Source organism: Lepidochelys kempii, chromosome 1 (assembly GCF_965140285.1).
Source record: "Lepidochelys kempii isolate rLepKem1 chromosome 1, rLepKem1.hap1, whole genome shotgun sequence".
Taxonomy (NCBI): domain Eukaryota; kingdom Metazoa; phylum Chordata; order Testudines; family Cheloniidae; genus Lepidochelys; species Lepidochelys kempii.
The window spans coordinates 124637381-124660354 of record NC_136380.1 but is presented as its reverse complement, the minus strand read 5'-3'; the positions used below and the strand labels follow the sequence as shown (position 1 = coordinate 124660354).

General features: G+C 39.0%; 1 protein-coding gene across 7 annotated transcripts in view; it reads left to right on the top strand.

Annotated features, from left to right (window-relative positions):
- Positions 1-22974, top strand: part of PPP2R3B (protein phosphatase 2 regulatory subunit B''beta) — a 95650-nt gene that overhangs the window by 64067 nt on the left and 8609 nt on the right. For 6 of the 7 annotated variants that reach the window (XM_073353807.2, XM_073353827.1, XM_073353835.1 and 3 more), the window contains 7 exons: positions 3710-3796; positions 4269-4425; positions 6633-6681; positions 11563-11652; positions 13328-13503; positions 16145-16263; positions 16368-16474. In XM_073353807.2, coding sequence (XP_073209908.1) covers positions 3710-3796; positions 4269-4425; positions 6633-6681; positions 11563-11652; positions 13328-13503; positions 16145-16263; positions 16368-16474 — 785 coding nt within the window. Of the gene's footprint in view, positions 1-3709; positions 3797-4268; positions 4426-6632; positions 6682-11562; positions 11653-13327; positions 13504-16144; positions 16264-16367; positions 16479-22974 lie in introns of those variants that run through there. The other variant, XM_073353846.1, reaches the window with a different exon arrangement.

The window sequence follows — 22974 nt, the reverse complement described above, 5'->3', positions numbered from 1 at the left end:
GGTAGAGTGGAGGTGCTTTTGGGGGCTGAGCAATGAGGGCCAGTACTGCTTCAAGCTGCTGAGAGAGGAAGTGTGTAGCCATTGCAGACCTGGTATATCAAAATGCCTCAAGAAAATAATGTGCTGCCCCACAGAGCAGCAGGGGATGGTGGGTAGAGGGCTCAGTTGTATCTGCATAGTAGTAGGGTGCAGTGGGTGGGGGCGTGAGGGCTCTGCTTTGCCCTTCACAAGACAGAGGGAGATGTGTGGGAGGAAGGGATTCCTTTCCAGTTGACACCTAATGTATAGGAGTAGGGGGCTCAAGGCAGGTCCCTAGCAAAAGCCTTTTCTCAGTGCTGTGGTGGGTGGGTGTTCCTTGTCCATAGTGGGTTACCTTCAGAGGGACAGCCTGCTCTGGGGTTGAGCTTTCTACTTCTGAGCCAGCTTATGCAGTCTAGCATGACGAAAGAACCACCCCCCGTGGTAGCCTGCCAAAAAAGATGGGGATGCAGGTCAGTCAGTCACCTCCAGAAGCCTGTTTTGATCCACCCCTCCCTGCTGCAATCAGGTCCCCACAAGAACTGCCAGGGTGAGTGAGGGGCAAGAAGAGCTTGGAGGATGGAGCAGTGGGGAGTTCGTGCAGGCACCTGCTCCCAAGTCACATGAGGCAAGGAGCTCTTCATGTCATCACAAGAGCTCCAACAGGTAGCAAAGTTGTGGGACTCTCAATAAATTAATGAGAACTGATGACACTGTAACTGCTTTGCTGGGTTTTTCATGCTAAGAGCTGATACTAGTATTTGCCTCTCAGTGAGGCCATAGCAATTCCTAGATGAATTATTTCTCAAAAGATATGGTTGAAGCTAGGGGAGAAAGAAGAAAATATGTCATCTGTGATGATCTTTCTTCGGCAACTGTATTGGAGCATGGCTTGTCTGAATTGTGGAAAAACTACTGTTCCTTCTGAGGGCTGCAGCAGCTAAATCCTCTCATTCCCCAGTCCTTTCTTTAGTTGAGGAACATATTTACTTAGGGAGGCCTGGGTTGAAATAACATTTGACAAATTCATCTTAGCAGTTGGTTAGTAGGGATAGCTAATGAATTTTCCACTACTTACTTTTGCCCCTAAAAGAACTCCTCATATCAAGGTCCTAGAAAAGAAGCCCAAACTGCTATGAACATTCTCTCTGAAAAGGGAACCATAACATCAGTCCACTTATCAAAGACATAAGAAAACGGTCTACACTGTTGTCCCTTTTTAGAAGAAAGAGCATCTGCCAACCACTACATGCTTCTAAAGAAATTAAGCCCTGTAATTATGTGAATGATAACAAATAGATCTGTTGATCTTCCCTTTTGTTAAGTATTGTATTTAAGCGTATTTTGAATGGGAGTTGTTTAAGTAACTTCTTGAAGCTTTAGTGATCCGACTGCTGGGTGGAAGCTGTCTGGAGGATGTTGTCTTCACAAAATTAAAGTTGTAGGTTAGAGTTCTTAGTGGGTTCTCACACCAATTCACTATTAAATATTTGAAATCTAATTACTGTTCCGCTTCCACTTCTGGGTAAGATGCCATCTGAGCAGTACCTCAGAGGGAGACAGACCCATCTGCTGGGCAGAGGTTTAAAACAATTGCTCTGTCTAGGAGTAAGGTCTGGTACACACGTTTTAGGCTAATATAAAGCTAATCTGTAGAAATAGTATTTGTACTGACACAAGGGTTGTATAGGCAACTTCCATAGGAATTAAACATATCTCTAGAATTTCAACAGTGTTATGTTTATTTTGCACAATTTTTCCTTCCCACAATAAAAAAAGCCAATGTACAGCAGCAACTGACATCTTGAGCATAGTAAATCAAACAAGTCTCAAACTATATTTACTCATTCTCTGCTCTGGTTTGTTTTAGAGACCCAAATTTTAAGACTTGTCCAGTTGTCTCTAGCAAACATTCAATTTTGGGGGGGTTTTTTAGACCAGTTAGATGTGTAACAGATGAGGTAATGATGTCCAGATGGATTAAACTGCAAAGCTAAGGCAGAACTTTGCTAGAAAAAAATTGCTTTGTAGTTTAAGCCAAAAATGGGCTTCCCTAAACACACAATTAAGACTGAACTAATTAAGTTTCAGAAGTAAGAGAGGCCTTTCTAGGCTTATCAAACCAGCTGTTCCAATTCAAAGTAAGAGCAGCAGAGCTTGCTGTATGCTGAAGCTTTAACTATATATAAAATTTCATGATTACAATATCAGTAACTCACTTAATGCCCTCTACTTATGACTCAAAGCCAATTTAATTTTGATATGGAAGTATGATGGACTGTTTCATAGGGTTTTTTGACATGCCTTTATTTTAGTAATATAGATGGATTTATAACAGATAGGTAACGTTTTTAATAGTGTGTCTGAAATAAAAATCTCACATTCTTTGGACTGAACCTTCTTACAGTAGGCTTCTAAGACCATTCTTAAGCTAAAAGTATAAAGTGTATGATACTATAAAATACATGTATCAAACCAACTTTTCCTTCTGATCTTTTCTCAAGTAATTCTCTTACCACATTCTTTTCCTGGCCTATTCTTCCATATCCTGTCTGCCTCTTGCTTAGCTTAAATTGTAAACTCTTCGAACCAGGAAATATCTGTTATGCATTTTTCAAACATAAATTTACAGTGTAAATACATAAACAAGTTTTGTGATTTCTAATTTAGATTAAGATCCTGGAGGGCTGAAATATTGTCTTATGTTTAAAGCACTAGATACATGGATGGCATAATAGATAAGTGATAACCCGTACATTTGTAAAATTGAGACCTAAATTTACATCAATAGAATCCTTGCTGCGGGTAGAACTAGTATCTTGGATATACTAGATCTGAAGGCTGTATTTGGAAGGGAAAAGCTGCTTGGCAAGCATGAGGAAGGAGGCTGTTGTGGATGTAGTGGGGGAGGTTTTCAGTGTGATAGAGTAAAATGCAGAAACCCAGAGAGGGATATATGAAATGAGTTGGTGGGAGTAATTAGAGGGGAAGGGGATATCAGCAATGGGGTTCTTGAATAAATGAGACAGAGGTGCGAAAGTTGATCAGGGATAAAGTTACAGTAGTTGAGGCAAGAGAAGCCAGGGCATGGACCTTTTAAAGGTTTTTCCAGGGTTTTTAGCAATGGGAATAGTGAGGTAAAGGATGGATTTTAGTGATACAGAAGTAGCAGAATTTGTCAAGACTGAATGTTAAAAGAATGCTGGGAGAATAGAAGGGTGCTGGAGTTCTCAGTAGAGAGAGACAGCTGGAGAGGGATCAGGAGGAAATAAGTATGGCTTTGTGGCACTGAATCGAGGATATTGGGACAGCTGAAGGATGTCTAAGTGATATCTGTAGATTGAGTAGAGAGAGTTGGAAATCATTTCTGGAAAGATAGTATCTGAAACAATGGGAGGATGAGCTCACTAAGACAAGGTAGAGGGAAAAAGAGGAATGGACCCAGGCCTCAACAGATGAAGAGAGGAGGAAGATGAAGACTGAGGATAATGATGACCAAATACTGCAGATTGAGCAATAGTAATAAACAATGGGAAGTGAATACAGCAGTAAACTGCAGAACCTTATTTCATATTTTTGTTTCTTTGCATTTGTACACAGGTATTTTTAAACACTTAACCAAAACTTGGAACAGTACATTGTTTAGTTCAGATAGTTAAAAGTAGACTTTTAATTTGTCTCTCTTTTGTAGGTTATACAAAGGATATTTTATACAGTAAATAGGTCTTGGTCTGGAAGAATCACGTGTAATGAACTCAGGAAAAGCAGCTTTTTGCAGGTATTTATGTAAAATTTTGCAAGGTAAATATAACTTCTGCTCATTTAAAAGCTTTATTAAGTTAAATACTTAAAAGGGCATAAGTAAAGATGGTTTTCTTGCTTTTTCCCAGTTCAATGAAGATTAAAGTGCATTGATTCTCAAGGGAGCAATTATTAATACAAGACTGTTTCAATTTAGATTACTATATTGTTCAGAGCTATATTTGTCTCTCACTTAGCAGAAAGTTGGCTGTCCTTACTATGCATTTTTCTCTAGCACCTTAGCTTTCAACTCAGTTTATTAAAATCTTCTTAGCATGCTATATTGTGCATAAGGTCTTTGAAAATAAAATAATTCCACTGAAAAACTGTTAGAGATTAGTGATGCTCATTGATGATATGAGAACTTTCACTCATCCTTCCAGTTGTTGCTGTGACCAACAGGCATCTTGCAGGTTCTTTAATTGAGATTTTCTTTTTCCTAATAATAGAATGTGGCATTATTGGAAGAAGAAGCTGATATTAACCAGCTGACAGAGTACTTCTCTTATGAGCACTTCTATGTCATCTATTGCAAATTTTGGGAGCTGGATACAGACCATGACCTCTATATTGATCCAAAGGATTTAGCCCGGCATAATGATCATGGTATGACACATGGAACAACTTTTAACCAGTTTAGCTTTAAGACCATAAGTAAAAGTTAACTGAAAAGCTGTATTGCACTTCATATACAGTTTTAAGAATATCTAGCGCCTACACGCTGTTCTGCATTCACAAATTCTGCAGTGGTTTTGGATTCTGTAATCCTGCACATTTGACCAAGAGTTTAATTTAAACATCTCTTTACATCTTGCAGCTGCTCTGGAAGTACTTTGTCCGACGCTGTGTCTATTGTCATCTTAAGGAATCATTCCTCTCATGATTGGGAAGTTCACTTACAAACAGAAAATCTGATGTGCCCTGCTCTCCCCCATAGTGAAAGAGATCTGGGACATCATTCTGATTGCCCTATGAAAGGGAAATATTTTTCCCTAGGGTTGTTTCTACTCAAGTCTAACTACTTTTTAGTCGATATTTAATTCAGGAAGAAGAACACTTTTTTGTTTTTCTGCTGGTCATGATCATTTGAACCAACAGACCAGCAAAGGCAAAAGCAAGTCTGATCACATATTATAGATGACTCCCTCCTCATTCTTAACCAGAAGAAAAAGTAACAGCTGTTAAACATGAACAGTAGGAAATATGGGCGCAAGCAGCTAGAAGGGATTGATCTTAAGAACTGCTGCATGTCTGCCATTCCCATGAAGTTCAGCTGAAATCAAAAGGCGACACTGGGTGCTCAGCACTCTTGAAAATAGGCTACTTAGGTGCCTAAATATGGACTTCACAGCCTTACTTTTGGGCACACATTTTGAAAATTTTGGCCCTACACTTAAAAAGCAGGTGGTAGAGCAAGTTATGTCTCCAACTACACAGTTGTCTCCCACAGGGAGTGGCAGTCTCCTCATTGCTGTCAGTCTAAAACTAGACTAGACCAAGCACTCATACACATTGCGAGGAAAAATACTGAAGTGGAAGGGGTATTGACATGATGGCCTAACAGGTCTCTTCCCTCTCTAATTTCTGTGATCTCAGCTTTCAGCTGTATCATGCCTTTTTTCCCCCTCGAAGCACACGAGCTGAGTGTTGCACAGTTCTGGGAATAAGTAGTGAATAGGTTGCTGGTGTCCCTTAGAACAGTGGTTCTCAACTTCTCCAAACTATTGTACCCCTTTCAGGAGTCTGATTTGTCTTGTGTACCCCAAGTTTCACCTCACTTAAACTACTTGCTTACAAAATCAGACACAAATACAAAAATGTCACAGCACACTATTACTGAAAAAAAAATTTTTCTCACGTTTACCATATCATTATAAAATCGATTGGAATAAAAATATTATACTTGCATTTCAGCGTACAGTATATAGAGCAGTAGAAACAAGTCATTGTGTGAAATTTTAGTTTGTATTGACTTCGCTAGTGCTTTTCATGTAACCTGTAGTAAAACTAGGCAAATATCTAGATGAGTTGAAGTACTCCCTGGAAGACCTCTGTGTACCCTAGGTTGAGAACCACTGCCTTGAACATCATAATGTTTTTTAAAAGATATGTTCAAACAGGAATTAATTAAAGGAAATCCTGTGGCTTGTGTTATACAGGAGGTTGGACTTCAATGATCAGTGGTCCTTCTAGCCTTATCTATGAAATGTTTGGTGATAGCAAAAACAAATATATACTACAGGACAAGGTTTTGACTAATTAGCCTTTTACGGAAGCATTGGTGGGGGTTTTTTACTTTGAAATGAAAGGCTTCTACGGTTAAGTTAATCAGATGCAATTCTGGTTCTCTTTTCCAATATTAAACTTTGAAATGTAGACATATCTTAAAACATACAGCTCTTAAAGCCTATTAATTTCTTAGTAATATCTTTTGTATTCTAGTAGAGAAATTATGTTTAGAGTATGCTGGTAGAAAGCACCATAAAACTACGCAAATAAGAATCAATCATTTAACCAAAGACACTTCATCTTTAGTAAAACCCCAGAATTGGTAACAGAATAAAAACATGCATCTCAAAATTGTGTGTCAGAGATAGTTAAGTATTATCTTTATACATTAAAATTCCTAATTCCATGTTGGCTCTCTGATGAATTATAGGGCTTCTAAAATGTAAAGACCCTTGAAAGCAAGATTTACTTGTTAAGGCCATGCTTGTTAAATACTGATCTAATAGGCAGTAATCAGCTTAAACCCAATATAAAGCAAAAATATGACCTTTAAATGTCTTCTAATATTTTTTTCTCTTTCACAGCTATATCAAACAGGATGATAGAGAGGATATTTTCAGGAGCAGTAACAAGGTAACTTTTTATATGTTGATTTAAATACAGGTAATCCAACTTAATGGTCAGGCTTGTTTATGAAATATTGAAAATGAAGTTCCTAGAACAGATGAGTTCCACTGAAAATCGAAAGCTAATTTCAAGGGTTCAGCGCTGTCACTCCATCTTTTTAAATCCACTGTTTCAACAGGAATTTTTGTGTTGCTGGTGCACAATGTACTCTGTGCAAAGGTCTTTGATTTATGTTAAATAAGGTAAAGCAATGTTGACCGTTACTTTGTAAAATCTAATTTGGGTTGGGAGGAAAGTGAAAAGCAATCACTGGCTTTCTCTGCTATTTTATCTTTCCATTTGCAATTTAAAACTTTAAAGGGACTCCAGTTGGAAACTCAAATTTTCATTTGAAAGCTTTTTCTACTAGTAAAAAGAAAAGGAGTACTTGTGGCACCTTAGAGTAACAAATTTATTTGAGCATAAGTTTTCGTGAGCTACAGCTCACACTGAATGCATCCGATGAAGTGAGCTGTAGCTCATGAATGCTTATACTCAAATAAATTTTAGTCTCTAGGTGCCACAAGTACTCCTTTTCTTTTTGTGGATACGGACTAACACGGCTGCTACTCTGAAACTTTTCTACTAGTGTTATAAGTAACACATAAGGTTAATCTAACTAAAGTTAGAGAAAAATTATTTATCTTAAGTGAGTACTTTGTGCATTCGACAAACACTGTATAGGAGCTTCAGTATTTTTTTGATGGTCATTTGTATTTCCTGTCTCCATGGAATAGCTATGATGCCTAGGGCGAGATAGAAAACAAGAATTCCATTTTGTGAAAAACTGAGGTTTTAACATGTTCTGCATCAGAATGAAAACTGGACCTGTCAAATTTAAAAAAAAAAAAAAAGGGCAAGAGAACCACCTGAGAATAGCCAGTAGCCCAATGCTCACTTGGGATATGGAAGACCAGGATTCAAGTCCCTGCTCTGCCTGATTCTACCTCTCTCATGCGCTCTCTCTCTGGCCTAGTGAATAAGTAACTATTTACACCAGTGATGTGGACCCCTACAAAATTGCAAATGGAGGTGCAGGCCATTTTGAAAATTTAGACATCATCTGCAGACCCCAAGGGGTCCACAAGTTGAAAACCACTGATTTACATAAAGTGAAACAGCTCCAACAGGAGAGCGAAAGAGACTGACTCTATGGCCTGGTGGTTAGGGCACTTGCATGAATCAGGCAGAGCAGGGACTTGAATCTTGGTCTCCTACATCCCATATGAGTGTCGTAGCCACTAGTCTAGTGGTTATTCTGGAGTGGCCTTTCTCTTACTTAGACCTATTCTTGAAACCTTCACGACAAAATGTATGTCAAAACCAATAAGTTTGAGTGAAAAATTCAGTTTTGATGAATTGGCATTTTTGACCCAAAAAAACAGTTTACTTGAACAATTCTTAGTCAGCTCTAATGACATCACACTCATGCAGTGCTTTTTTGGCATCTCACATACATGCTGTTCCTGAGGCTAACAAAGAGGTCTTGACCAGTAAATATAGCAGAAAATCTGAAACCAAAGTGGCAGTAGACAGCCCCAGGGAGGAAGAAGTGTGCTTGGGCATGTTTCATGACTTCCCAAAAAGATCTAAACATCAGCAGAGTATCAGAAAGATGCTTAAAAACAGGAATTCTGTACAGGAGAAATTTCACGATGTGCTAACTCAAGGCTGCTTATCTGATTTTTTTTTTTTTTAATCAGTTTTGTAAAAATCAAAGTTCTCTTTTGGAAGGTATAGGACACAAAGGAAGTTGCTTGGAAACTGTAATGATCAGTGCAGTATAAGAACAGAAATGAAATGGAAGTGAATAATTCAGAAAGTATCTTATATTTATATTTTTATATATATGTATGTGTGTGCTGTTGATCAATCAGTTAACTCACACGATTTACTCAAAAATTAATTGATTAAAAAAATTAATTACAATTAATCAGTTTTAATTGCACTGTTAAACAATAGAATATCAATTGAAATTTATTAAATATTTTGAATGTTTTACTACATTTTCATATATATTGTATCGTGTTGTAATTGAAATCAAAGGGCATTTTTGATTACAAATATTTGCACTGTAAAAATGATAAACAAAAGAAATAGTATTTTTCAGTTCACATCATACAAGTACTGTAGTACAGTCTTCGCATGAAAGTGCAACTTATAAATGTAGATTTTTTTTGGTTACATAACTGCACTCAAACAAAACAATGTAAAACTTCAGAGCCTCCAAGTCCACTAAGTCCTACTTTTTGTTCAGCCAATCGCAAAGACAAACAAGATTGTTTACATTTATAGGAGATAATGCTGCCCTCTTCTCACTTTCTGGTGACCTTGTAAATAAGAACAGCCTTTGCATGCCACTTTTGTAGCTGGCATTGCAAGTTATTTACATGCCAGATATGCTAAACATTCATATGCCCCTTCATACTTCGGCCACCATTCCAGAGGACATGATTCCATGTTGACAACGTTCGTTTAAAAAAATGCGTTAATTAAATTTGTGCCTGAACTCCTTGGGGGAGAATTGTACGTCCCCTGCTCTGTTTTACCCTCATTGTGCCATATATTTCATGTTATAGCAGTCTTGGATGATGACCCAACTCGTGTTGTTCATTTTAAGAACACTTTCACTGAAGATTTCATAAAACGGAAAGAAGGTACCAATGTGAGATTTCTAAAGATAGCTACAGCACTCAACCGAAGGTTTAAGAATCTGAAGTGCCTTCCAAAGTCTGAGAGGGATGAGGTGTGAAAGAGCAACACTCTGCTGCGGAAACTACAGAACCCAAACCATTAAAAAGAAAATCAACCTTCTGCTGGTGGCATCTAACTCAGATGATGAAAATGAACATGCGTTGGTCCTCACTGCTTTGGGTTGTTATCGAGCTGAACCCGTTATCAGCATGGATACATGCCCTCTGGAATGGTGGTTGAAGCATGAAGGGGCATATGAATCTTTAGCACATCTGGCACATAAATATCTTGCAATGCCGGCTACAACAGTAGCATGAGAGTGCCTGTTCTCACTTTCAGGTGACATTGTAAACAAGAAGTGGGCAGCATTATCTCCTGCAAATGTAAACAAATGTTTGCCTTAGCAATTAACTGAATAAGAAGTAGGACTGAATGGACTTGGCAGGCTCTAAAGTTTTACATGGCTTTATTTTTGAAGGCAGTTTCTGTACATAATTCTACATTTGTAAGTTCAACTCTCATGACAGATTGCAATACAGTACTTGTATTAGGTTAATTGAAAAATACTATTTCTTGTGTGTTTTTACGGTGCAAATATTTGTAATAAAAGTGAGCACTGTACACTATGTATTCTGTGTTGTAACTGAAATCAATGTATTTGAAAATATAGAAAAACATCCAAAAATATGTAAATAAATGGTATTCTATTATTGTTTAACAGCGCAATTAATCGCGATTAATTTTTTAAATTGCTTTACAGCCATATAGATATAAGTGCTTGGAAAGCAACAAAGGAAAAGCAATAATTGTTTTGCCAAAACACATTGTCACTCTTTCTTTGTTGCTTTCCAAGCACTCTCTGATTAGGCTACAAAATGCTGTACAACTTTTGTATTTTTTTTAATTCAAATGTAATTCTAAAATTTTTATATATCCATAATAGTGAACCAGATTGTCAGCCCCACTTGCTGCCTAAGCAGCCATAATCATAGGACTGGAAGGGACCTGAAGAGATCTTCTAATCCAGTCACCTGCACTCATGACAGGGCTAAGTATTGTCTAGACCAGTGGTTCCCAAACGTGTTCCGCCACTCGTGCAGGGAAAGCCCCTGCCAGGCCGGGCTGGTTTGTTTACCTGCCGTGTCCGAAGGTTCAACCGATCGCGGCTCCCATTGGCTGCGGTTCGCTGCTCCAGGCCAATGGGGGCTGTGGGAAGTGGCGGCCAGTACGTCCCTCGGCCTGCGCCGCTTCCCGCAGCCCCCATTGGCCTGAAGTAGCAAACCGCAGCCAGTGGGAGCCGCGATCAGCTGAACCTGCAGATGCAGCAGGTAAACAAACCGGCCCAGCCTGCCAGGGGCTTTCCCTGCACCAGCGGCAGAACAAGTTTGGGAACCACTGGTGTAGACCATCCCTGACAGGTGTTTGTCTAACCTGCTCTTAAAAATCTCCAATGATGGTTATTCCAAAACCTCCTTCCCTAGCAATTTATTCCAGTGCTTACCTACCCTGACAGTTAGGAAGTTTTTTCTGATGTCCAACCTAAACTGCCCTTGCTGCAATTTAAGCCCATTGCTTCTTGTCCTATCCTCAGAGGTTAACAAGAAATTTTTTTTCTCCCTTCTCCTTGTAACTTTATGTACTTGAAAACTGTTATCCTGTCGTCTTCCCCCTCTTCTCTTCTCTCGACTAAACAAACCCACTTTTTTCAGTCTTCCCTCACAGGTCATGTTTTCTAGACCTTTAATCATTTTTGTTGCTCTTCTCTGGACTGAAAGTCCAGATCTTTCCTGAAATGTGGTACCCAGAACTGGACACAATACTCCTATTGAGGCCTAATCAGCTTATCTAAAGAGCCAGCTGAGGATTCCTCCTCACCGTACTCTGTGCCATCCACTTCCCCTGTTCTTTCATACAGGATGTGTTAAGGCTGGGGCAGCACACTGAGTGTTGCTGATCCTGAGCCAGAGCTGCATTCCCTAACTTCAACTATGATGTAAGCTTTTGAGTAAATTTTAAAATTAACATGAACAAAATGAAAATGACCCTTTTCCTGTGGTGAAGTCTAGTCCCAGTTTTGTTGCAGTATTTCAATGTCTTAAAATACTTACGCATTCTTGTTTTCCATTTATGTCAATACCTGCATTGGCCTTTAAGGGGCAAAAAAGCACAGAAAGAAGGAAAACTTAGCTATGCTGATTTTGTCTGGTTTTTGATATCTGAAGAGGACAAAAAGACTCCAACTAGGTAAGAGTTAACTGACACTTGAGCATAACTAGAAACTGGCTTTATTGGCACTGCCACTAGCTATAAACTGGCAGAACATACCTACCTGACCAAATGTAAATCACTTTGAAATTTAATAGAAGGCTCCTAATTAGTGTTTTTTAATCCGTATGTTTCATTTGATTTTCTTTGGCCTCATTTCAGCTGTTGAGTCTGATTCATTTAAAGAGGCGTTTTGTGTTAGAGGAACATTTTCAGAAATTTCAGGCTTAAACAATCCACCTATCCTTTATATAAAGTTGTTCTTTCTAACTAGACTTGGTAATTTTCAAAGCTCTTACTTTTAAACAAGGCCTTCCTTGAACATAGAATATCAGGGTTGGAAGGGACCTCAGGAGGTCGTCTAGTCCAACTCCCTGCTCAAAGCAGGACCAATCCCCAACTAAATCATTCCAGCCAGGGCTTTGTCAAGCCTGACCTTGAAAACTTCTAAGGAAGGAGATTCCACCACCTCCCTCGGTAACACATTCCAGTGCTTCACCACCCTCCTAGTGAAAAAGTTTTTCCTAATATCCAACCTAAACCTCCCCCTAAACATGTTCATTCCCTTCTGACATTATAGTGAGGTTATAATGCCAAATGTGTGAGACAGATGTCACTGCACAAGCAAAGTGAATCTAAACTGGCAAGGAGGAAGTTATTAACCTAATACCAATCTATAGAAAAAGTAGGTTTGTAAAAGGAAGCTGGCTAAGGAAATTTCTTTACGTCAGAGTTTTCTCTCTTCAGTATTGGTTCTTCATTAATGCTTCCCCAAAGCACTCTTTTAATGCCTATGAATATGGTTAACTGAGGCTATGTTTACATTACCACAATAAGTCTACCTACACTACGCAACGCAACTCCAGCTATGTGAATAATGTGGCTGGAGTTGACGTACCTTAGGTGGAGTTACCCCAGGGTCTACACTGCAAGGGATAATAATTATCTGAAAAGACTTCTCGTCGGGGGTAGAGTACAGGGATTGACTAGAGAGCTATCTGCAGTCGATTTAGTGGGTCTTTACTAGATTTAGTGGGTCTTTACTGCCAGTGGATCGATCTCAGAGCGTTGATCCCTGCCATAGAGTAGACCTGCCCTAAGTAGTGCTGCTATTTTACGGGGTTATATTTTATTGCACCCTAATACTGTGTAGGGATAGGCTCGCAAATAATGAAACAAATTCTGCATTGCTATATGCTGTGAAAGACTTTAGTAAGAGCTGCATTTTGACAGAGTAGAACTATGAGGTGTTGATGAAATATAAGGTAGTTCTTCAATGTGAACTCTTGTAGGAAGCCAGAATTTGACTTCACTTTCCATTGACTTCACTGGGAATTGTGGCCAAATATCAGCGGTGGAATTAGGTCCTCCTACCTACTTAATTTACAGGTATTTTTAAAATGCACAATATAGCTTACCCTGTATTGTACCTGAGTCAGCACCTGGTGAGAGAAGTGTTTATGCAGAAGTCTGCTGTATCATGATAGTCCATTCTTGACTTAATGCAAATCCCTACTAGGTATGCTTAAAGCTATGCAATGGGATCTGTGAGCTGTCCAATGTCTGTAAAAGTTTTTTTGTTTTTTTTTTTTAAATTAAATGTTTGCAAAGAGTCATTCATGCAGTAAACAGTTAGTGTTATCACTTATTTCAGCATTGAATACTGGTTTCGCTGTATGGATCTTGATGGGGATGGTGCATTGTCTATGTATGAACTGGAGTACTTTTATGAGGAACAGTGTCAAAAACTGGATAACATGGCTATTGAACCTCTGCCTTTTGAAGACTGTCTGTGCCAGATGCTGGATCTTGTAAAGCCACAATGTGATGGTAAGGGGCTTCTTTCCATTCTATAACTATTTATTTATTTTCTGCTGCCTCAGATTAATTTGGTCTTTGCATATGGGGTCATCACTGGGCTGTGTTGTGAATCTGCCTTTGCTAGTTGATCAAGCTTAATATTCCTAGTTAAGCAGAAGTAGCTGTTTACTGATCAGCGTAGAGTATCAGTCTGCTTTTATAGTAAGAATCAGATTTAGGCCTAATCTTAGTTACTAGTTCAGCAAAAAAAAATTAGACCAGAAAATACTGATGTGGGTTAATAGTTCTGTAAGAGGGGTCCTTCCACTGGAACATGTTTGTGCTTCTGAAATGACATGTCTGAGTGAATTGCTTTGCACATTAAAATCAAGAGGACCTCCCTTTTTAAAATTTTTTTAGTCTTTTATTTATATGAATCCATATGTTCCTTCTCATAGCTAGGTTTAGTGTGCTCAAAAACTGAAATCCTGCATCACTGACTGCGACCCAGGGCTGTCTCACTTTAACTGACAGGCTCCATACTGCAGCTATAGTATTCTCATTTCACTTGTGCTCCTGCGATGAAATATAATATTTAGTAGTTCGTTTATCTTTAATGTCTGTCAATTAGCTGTGGAATGACTTGTCCTAGACAAGGACAATACTTTTCAAACGTGGGTGCCTAATGCTAGTATCCTAAATCCATGTTTAGGCACCTAAAAAGTGGCCTGATCTTCAAAAGAGTTGAGCAGCTGACATTCAATTAAAATTCAGTAGGGGTTTACTGCATTTTAATCTTCCTAAATTTGACCCTTAGCTGATGAAACCTAGAGAACTCAAGTTTAATATAGAAAATGTTATTCCTGATGACAAAAACTCTTAAATATTAAGTGAGCATCAGGCTGTAGCAACTGATCTATTCCACAGTTTTCCATAATCCAAGTAATTTTGTTTGCTTTTTCTAAACTCCTTAAGGTACTGAAGTGTGCAACAGTAATCTATATCCCTTATTCTGTTTATTACCACGTTTTCAAGCCACTTTCATCTGCTCCACATGTTGCATGTTGGAAGCTTTGGCTTCTAGCTCAGGATAAGGCTTTGGAGTCCATCAATCTGTTTGACACTACTTTTAGACAGCTTGACTCGTGTAATGTCTAAATGTGTAAATGTTTATCAAATAATAATCCTTATTTGGGCTGAACTTTTAGGCTTCCTGTAACCTATTTCAGTAACAACCAGCCTTGTATTAGTTTCCATCCAACAGATTTGCAGAGTAGACGCATGAAGTTCCAAACATATAATGTATTCACAAAATATCATTGTGTGGACTCAGTATTGAAGCATAAATTTCGGGCTGGTCTCCCTCTCTTGTGTTTGTTTTTTTAAGGCACAGGATGCATAGCTCAGTTCTCTCATCTTTCAGACAGCTATTAATTTTTCTTGTGGAACTAAATTTCAGTAACGCTTCCTTATTGACACTTTTTATGGTATTATCTATACATAGTCATATTTTTTTTCTAAGACATTTAAAGTGATCTTGCTAGATTCCATGCACTCAGTTCTTAGACATGCTTGGATTTTAATAGTCTCCAGGAGTGTGAATCTGTTGTACTTGCCTATAATTTTTGTTCACTGAACATAGTAATTATTTTGAAGTCTCACACTCACCACCCACCTTCCCTGCTCAAATTAAGGGCTATTTAAAGGTTACAAAACTTCTCTAAGGAGGTTGAAAAGAAACTGACTAAAGCACTAAAATATGCTGTGAGTTGGGGAACTGCCCAAATATTAGATCCCCAAGGACAAGGGACTAACCAGCACCCTGTCAGGTGTTGAACAACCATCAACAGCCATTGTCCAGCAAGGGAGTTGCAATTCAATGACTCACTTGCACTTTGCTAGTGTATGGTGAAGCTGGAGGGCTGAGGAAGGGGTAGTGAGAAAGGAGAGCTGCACTGCAGCTGAACAGGCTGTTCACTGGACTGGAGGAGGAAGAGGCAGGTGGTGGGATTGTAGCAGGAGAATAGTAGGAGAGGCTGTTGTGGAGAAATAGGTGAGGGACCAGGGGAAAATCCTGGGGGCAGATGGATCCCAGAAGAAGCTACGCTCACATCCAGGAAGACTTGCCTCCGGAAAGGAACTGTGCTTTTGTACATGTGGGGAAAATAAATAAGACAGCAGCGAGAGCACAAAACCAGCTGAGAAGTTGCTTCCAGCTGGTTCTGAAATAGCAGGAGCCCTTCAAACCCATAAGGGTTTAGAGAATGTCACCTTAACTAAGGAGTTAACCACCCTAAACATAGGCTTCAATCCTGCACGTGACCCCACACAAGCAGACACCTGTGCTTCAGTGATCAAATGTTGACTTGAAGCTTTAAATATTCAAGTTTATCATTAAACTAGTATTAAGGCAGATTGGGACCTGTTATAATTTCTTTATATAAGGCACCCACAGCATATCAATCAGTCTCCATCAAAATGGCTACTGAAAGTTGTAACTTTATCAGCACTGTTTCAGTTTAATCTTACAGATTTTTAGTTCTTGAGCAAAATGGTGACTTTTTCCTTTTAAATTTTCAACACATTTGCACTTTCAAAGAAGGGCTGAATCACAGCTCAATCAGTTTTTATTTTTTAATATTTTACTACTTATCTCTTAATCTTTTTCCAGAGAAAATTACTCTCCATGACTTAAAGAAGTGTAAGTTAGCAAATGTGTTCTTTGATACCTTTTTCAACATTGAAAAATACCTTGACCATGAGCAGAAGGATCAATTTTCTATGTTGAGGGTAAGTAAACTTTGTCTGGTTAAACACAAACATACAAAATGTAATACCATGCATTATGCATAAATTTAATGCATAAATAAAATGTTAAAACTGATTCTGTTCAGGATGGTGAAAATGAAAGCCAAGAGATTTCTGACTGGGAGAAATATGCTGCTGAAGAGTATGATATCCTGGTAGCTGAAGAGGCAGCTACTGACCAGTGGAATGATGGGTAAGAACGATGTGGGGAATGTTAATAGTACGAGTTAGCTAAATTAATTAGAGTACTGCGTATTAAACACCTTTGATGTCCATCATGACCTTGCTTCAACAGAGTCCCACTGTAGGAGTTCCATACCTAGCTATGTGGCCAAGGAACCCTTTTTGAGCAGTAAATTAGAGGGTATTGAGGGGCCCAGGAGGGCATCCTCATGCATCTAAAGCAGTACATTCCAATGACAGAGGTATAAGTGCTAAAACTAGTTGGTTTTACAAAGATTTTGTCAAAAAAGGTCCTTTTTCCAAATCAAGATCAACTTTTAAAAAAGCAGTTTCACAAAATTTATTTAAACATCAAAACTTTTCATTTACAGAAAAATCTGGTTTTCAATAAACAAAATGTGCAAATAAAAAACTTCAAAAAAACAAAAAAGGTCCACTTTGAACCCTGTAAGATAGAAACAACTTTAAACTAGTACACAACTCTATTTTTCTTCCTTCTCTAATAAATACCCCACCCATCTAATCATGCCTCAGCTACTCGCTATCCAACTGCTAGAGCAATCACAAAATCCAACATCTACCTTACTCCATGCTAGTCTTTCAAATGTAGTTTTTAATAGTCTAAATACTTTTATATAGTAAGTATTTAGGACTAAGGTTCTGTGTTTGCTGTTGTAGCTTTAGACCACTACTTAAATTTTTGCCTTTTTTAAAGTTGCCGTCGGCCTCAACAAGATGTAAGATCTGTCTGGAAAAATAAAGGATGTTGATGTTCCTGGGTTTCCCACATCAGATGGGCATGAAAAGTGCCTTTATGCCTCATTCAGTTAAATGCTATGGCACCTGCAAAATCTTCTCTAAAAAGGACCAGAAAGACTGCAAGCCTCTGTTCTAGAGCTTGTTTGCGCAAGAGGGTCTAGTAGCTTGAGTCCAAGAGGCCTCTTAAAAAGATGTGTCCAGGCCTAAGTAATGAGCCTTTTGCAAATTCCCAGGCTGAAAGAGCACTATTGCTTAAATGTTACTGGTATCCTGAATGTGTGCTTTTAGGAGTCAGTGCAAACACTGTATGTGTAAATACCTATTGGAAAATGGAAGGAAAAATAAATCCCAACACCATGGAGATAAACTGAAACTGGTTATATTTCTTAGTTTCATACTTGTAAATCTAGCATCTATAACATGCCGCCACAGTAAAGTAATCAGATGTTCCTTCAGATTCAGCTATTAGTGGTTTTATGTTCTTCTGTTTTTACCAGAAAAAAAACCCTGCATCAGCAGAACACTGACATTCCTTCTGTAACAATTTTAGGGATTCTGATTTCTCTGACTACTAGCCTTGCCCCACGCTAGGGTAAGGAAATGTTAAGGTAAGGATGCTTGTTTTGAGAAGGCCCAGAGGTTCCCACTGGTGCAGGGCTGCATGTTTCTAAATATCACATCCTTGCATAAGATCCAGAGTTGAGTTTAATTAATGTTCTTAATTTCTAACTTCTCTCCTCCTAAGCATCAACATCCCCAGTTGAGAGGGTATTAGAGTATGGTTTAACTGATGTTTCCCTACGAAGTTTGCTAAATATTTCTGTAGGCATAATTTACCATGTTTCTACACAGTCTTGCTTCTCAGTGTTTTCTTGCTATATAACTTGCACCACTCATTGCCTTAAGATTTAATTTTCTGACCCTTTAATCATTGAGGTGGGTGTTTTTAAAGTTACAGTAGATTCGTCTGATTAGCAACCGGCCTCAGGTGCCAGCAAAAAATTGTCATTATCGGGCAGTTGCCAATAAGTGAAAGGCAAGTTTTTGAGACTACAGCCAGGGAAGGAAGCACTAGGATGTGCCTTTCCTGACTGCAAACCTGCCTATGGGGAAGGGGGCTGCTTCCTGGATGCAGGGGCTTTCTATAGGTAGCAGAGGTGGTAGGGGCCCACAGAGAGATGCACAGTACCTCTCCATTTGCTTTCTGGGGGTTAGGGCTCAGCATGTCCCAGCACTGTATTCCGTGTGCAGCCCCACTAGGGAAGGTGCAGGGAGAGGTACCATGCCCACAGCCTCCCTTCCCAGCCTGTAGCCCATACCTCCTGCGTATGGCCCCAAGTTTGTGGGCACCAGCCGCAGGCAGAACTGCAAGACTGCATCTAGGGAAGGCATAGCCCAAAACTTCTTCCCTGGCTGCAGCCTTGCAAAACTGCCTGCAGTTGGGGCCTTTCTTCCAAAGAACAAGCAGCATGCATTGCCAATACCTGAATCCCATTAACACTGAAATCACTAGGACGTTGCTATTAACTGGAAGTTATTAATATTCAGGTTGCTATTAAGCAGAATCTACTGTACTGGCTTCCTAATTTACTTTAATCTTTCAAGTGAGGCAGTGCATTTTTGTTACCTGATCGGAGCCAGCATGGATAAAATACTCTTCCTTTTATACAACCTTTTAGAAAAAATAGATACTGGATTTCTTTATTTAAATGTAATACAAGTTTATTTTTTTTAAATAAACCTGTTTAAAATTTTTTGAAATTGATAATATGTTAAGGCCTAAACGTGTTACAAATAACTATTAAAATCATTTACATTAAATACAAAAAGTAGTATTAAGCAGTACGCATTTGCCGCCAAGCTTCAAAGAAAGTCAAACCACTGAACTAGTTGAAATCACTAGCGGAGCCGCTGGAACCAGAGTTTGTTGAAGTGCTAATCCAGCAAGTGTGCAGAGAATTTTTTTTTTTCAATTTATTCAACTAGTTCAAGTCAGTGACTAGCATATTCAAAGTTAAGAAGCCAGTTGGGAGTTGTAAAAACAAAAAAGTTTTTTTTCTCTTCCAATCTATAAATACAAATTTGGTATGAAAATATGAGATCTTCTAGTTGTAAAATCTTGAGGGACAGGGTGACCAGAAACAAATCAGTTCAGTAACTACAGATAATTCTTCCTTTGTCTAATAACTCCATTTTAAATGCAAAATGTTTTCATATACCTTTTTCCTTGTGTCCAGCACATTTAAGGTAGTTCTAGTTTTTTAAAATGCTGTTTTATGCATTTTTAATTGAATTTGAATTTCCATCCAAATAGAGCTTGACAAAATTCACAAGTTTTTTAATCTAGTAAAAAAAAGTAACCTCTATAATTTCTTAATTAAATGTGTTTAACTATAGTGTATCCTCCTGGTTAGCAAAAAGAAGCACCAAATTTAATGCAAAGGCTATATTTAGTTGCAAATCAGTGTATTTTAATGGTTACCAACCAAAGAGAATGTCTTTCCTTAAGAAAATAACTAATATATAAATGCAAAATACAATTAAAATTGATGACTTAAATCAGAAAGCAGGAAACCTAGATTTAAGTCATCATTTAAAGCACATGGTCTGGACTTCCCTGAGCCTCTGAATGCCAGATGCTGGGACTGGACGATAGGGGATCACTTGATAATTGCCCTGTTCTGTTCATTCCCTGTGAAGCATCTGCCCTTGGCCACTGTTGGAAGATAGGATACTGGGGTAGGTGGACCATTGGTCTGAGCTGGTATGGCCATTCTTATGTTGATTTAAACAGGTCCCCCGATTGAAACTACCAATATTTATAACTTACTGATCTTCTTTTATTGGGCTTTTCTGCCTAGATCCTACATTATCAATTTAGAGACCATTGGCTTGGAAGTGCCAAATGAATATATCTCTAATGCAGCCAAACTAGGACAGCTACTAAAATCCATGTGTACAGTAATAGGTTGAAGTTGGCAAGTGAGTTACTAGAAGACTCAAAGCAAACAAATATTAGTGTTTAAGGAGTAGGACAAGACAAGTTGTTTTGTAGTCAATTTAGAGTTGGCTCACAGTTTAAATGCTGTTAAAACAAGGTTTTATAAAACCAAAGACCAGTAAAAATGTTTTTACAATTTTAATATTCCAAAGAAACAGTTAAATAAACCTTTTCTCTGTAGTGTAAGAACCTGAAAATGAAGCAGACTTCATTTGACTTTGTTGAGGCCAAGAGAAATGCAAGATTATAAATAGTGATGAGTAAACTGATTTTAAAATAGAGCTTTTCTTACAATAGATGACGAAATTGGCATATGGCTTTAAGTTACTGCAGTATATAAAGGAACTGATTAGCCTCCTGATCTCTCGTTTACTTTTGTAAGTGGTAATGTTGGCCTTTCTTCATGTATGCAACTCTCTGAAAATCCAAATTTGTTTTTAAATTCAGCATAAAGTTTGTTCCAATTAATCCTTTGGGAATATCAGTGGTTATATCAGAGGATTCAGTACAGTCCTATCTAGAAACAGGGCATTCCAGTACAGATTTTAACCTTTCTTTTTTAGATTGAGAATTCCTATTAATTTGAATGGTGTTTGGAAAGTGAGAGGAAAAAATAAAGGACCTAGACAAAAATATTTTACCTATAAAACTTTAAATAAATCTGTCTGAAGCTTCTGATATGGTGGGTGTGTGGGCTGGGCTCCTTAGTAATTAAGAAATAACCAAAGTACTGCATAAATGCTGGCATATGGGCAACTTGAGGAGTGTTTGTTTAAATACCCTTTTGAGTATATGGGGGTCTTAAACCAGGAATAATAGAATGGTACTGCAGGATGAACATCTTATTTACTCTCGTCCAAAGTGCAGATATCTTCTAGCATGGAATAGAAATTGGTTAACTTTGCAGTATAGGACAGTGTCTATGGGCTGCCACCCCTTATGACAGCTGCAGCAGCACAGGAGCTAGCAAACAGAGCTGTAAACAGGGGAGTTTGAGTGGGAGTTCTGTTGGAGGAGAAGGTATTTGTGTTTGTTTGGCTTTGTATTGGTAGTATTTGTATGTGTAGAGGCTTGTAGGGGCTTTGTGCTGGGAGAGAAGCTGAGCCCTGATTAGGGGGCGGGGCTTCACTGACTAGGGGTCCTATAAAGGTAGCAGCCAGTCAGGCAGCAGCACAGACAGCTGCAGCAGCACAGGAGCTAGCAAACAGAGCTGTAAACAGGGGAGTTTGAAAGGGGAGTTTGTCTTGTGGTGCTTGTGTGGGGTTTGGTTTTGCTGTGGGTGGTGGTGTTTTGGTGTGGTTTGTGTTTCCCAGATTAACAGGATTTAGGTGGGAAGGCTATGACAGATTCAGAGGTGGCAGTGGGAGTGACCCATGTAGCAGATGACACAATGAAGATGACTGGATGTGGAAGCTGTGGTATGTACATGATCCTGGAGGGGGCACCTGGTAAGAGTTTTGTCTGCATGAAATGCCGTCTGATAGAGCTGATGGAGGAAAAGATCAGAGGTTTGGAGATGCAGGTGGAAAGTCTGGTAGAGTTTAGGAAGGGGTTTGAGCAGATTATGGAGCAAAGACATGAGGTATCTGAAGGGAAAAGCTCAGACTTGCAGATGGAAGCAGGACTAGGGAATTCTGAGGGGAGACTGGGTGAGGAAAGTGGTCAGTGGAAGCATGTGACTAAAAGAACTAGGCAGAGGAAAAGACGGGCTAGTGAAGGAGAAATAGAGCTTCAGAATAGGTTTGCAGAGTTGGAAAATGAAGAAGGGGCTCAGCAGGTAGTCACTGAAGGTGACAGGGCAAGGAAGAAGAGAAGAGCGGTTAGTCCTATAGGAAAAGGGGAAGAGTTAATGGAGATTACACCAAATATGAGCCCCAGGAGGATACAGGATGGGTTAAAAAGGATTACAAGGGAGAATGGGAATGGAAAAAACTTGCAGCCAGAGGGAACAGGGGATAGACTGGAGAATAGCACCGTCACTAGGAAAAGGCAGGTCTATGTGATTGGGGACTCTTTATTGAGAAGAATAGATAGGCCTGTAACCAGAGCTGATCCAGAAAATAGGAGGGTGTGCTGTCTTCCAGGTGCTAAGATACGGGATGTAGACCTGAGGTTAAAAAGGATTCTAAAGGGAGCAGGAAAGAATCCCCTAATTATCCTTCATGTGGGAACAAATGATACGGCTAGATTCTCACTGGAAAGTATTAAGGGAGACTATGTTAGGCTGGGGAGGACGCTTAAGGAAATTGAGGCTCAGGTGATCTTTAGTGGGATTCTGCCTGTTCCTAGAGAAGGGCAACAAAGGTGTGACAAGATTATGACTATCAATAGATGGCTTAGGCAGTGGTGCTATAAGGAGGGCTTTGGGATGTATGGCCATTGGGAGGCATTCATGGATAGAGGACAGTTCTCTCGGGATGGACTTCATCTGAGTAGGGAAGGAAATAGACTTCTAGGATGGAGGCTGGCACAACTGATTAAGAGAGCTTTAAACTAGGAATTTGGGGGAGATGGTTGGGAGATGTCCAGGTAATCTCCACGCCAGAATTTAGCATAGAGTGGAAAGAAAATGAAGTAAGAGTGGATACAGCTGTAGGTAGGAGGAAGGGCAGTGTAGATACAAGTCTAATAGGTTATACTGGTAGTAAAATAACCGTGCCTAATAGGGTACAGAATGTGAGTGAGGCCAAACAGCAAAAATTAAGATGTTTGTACACTAATGCAAGGAGCCTAGGTAACAAAATGGAGGA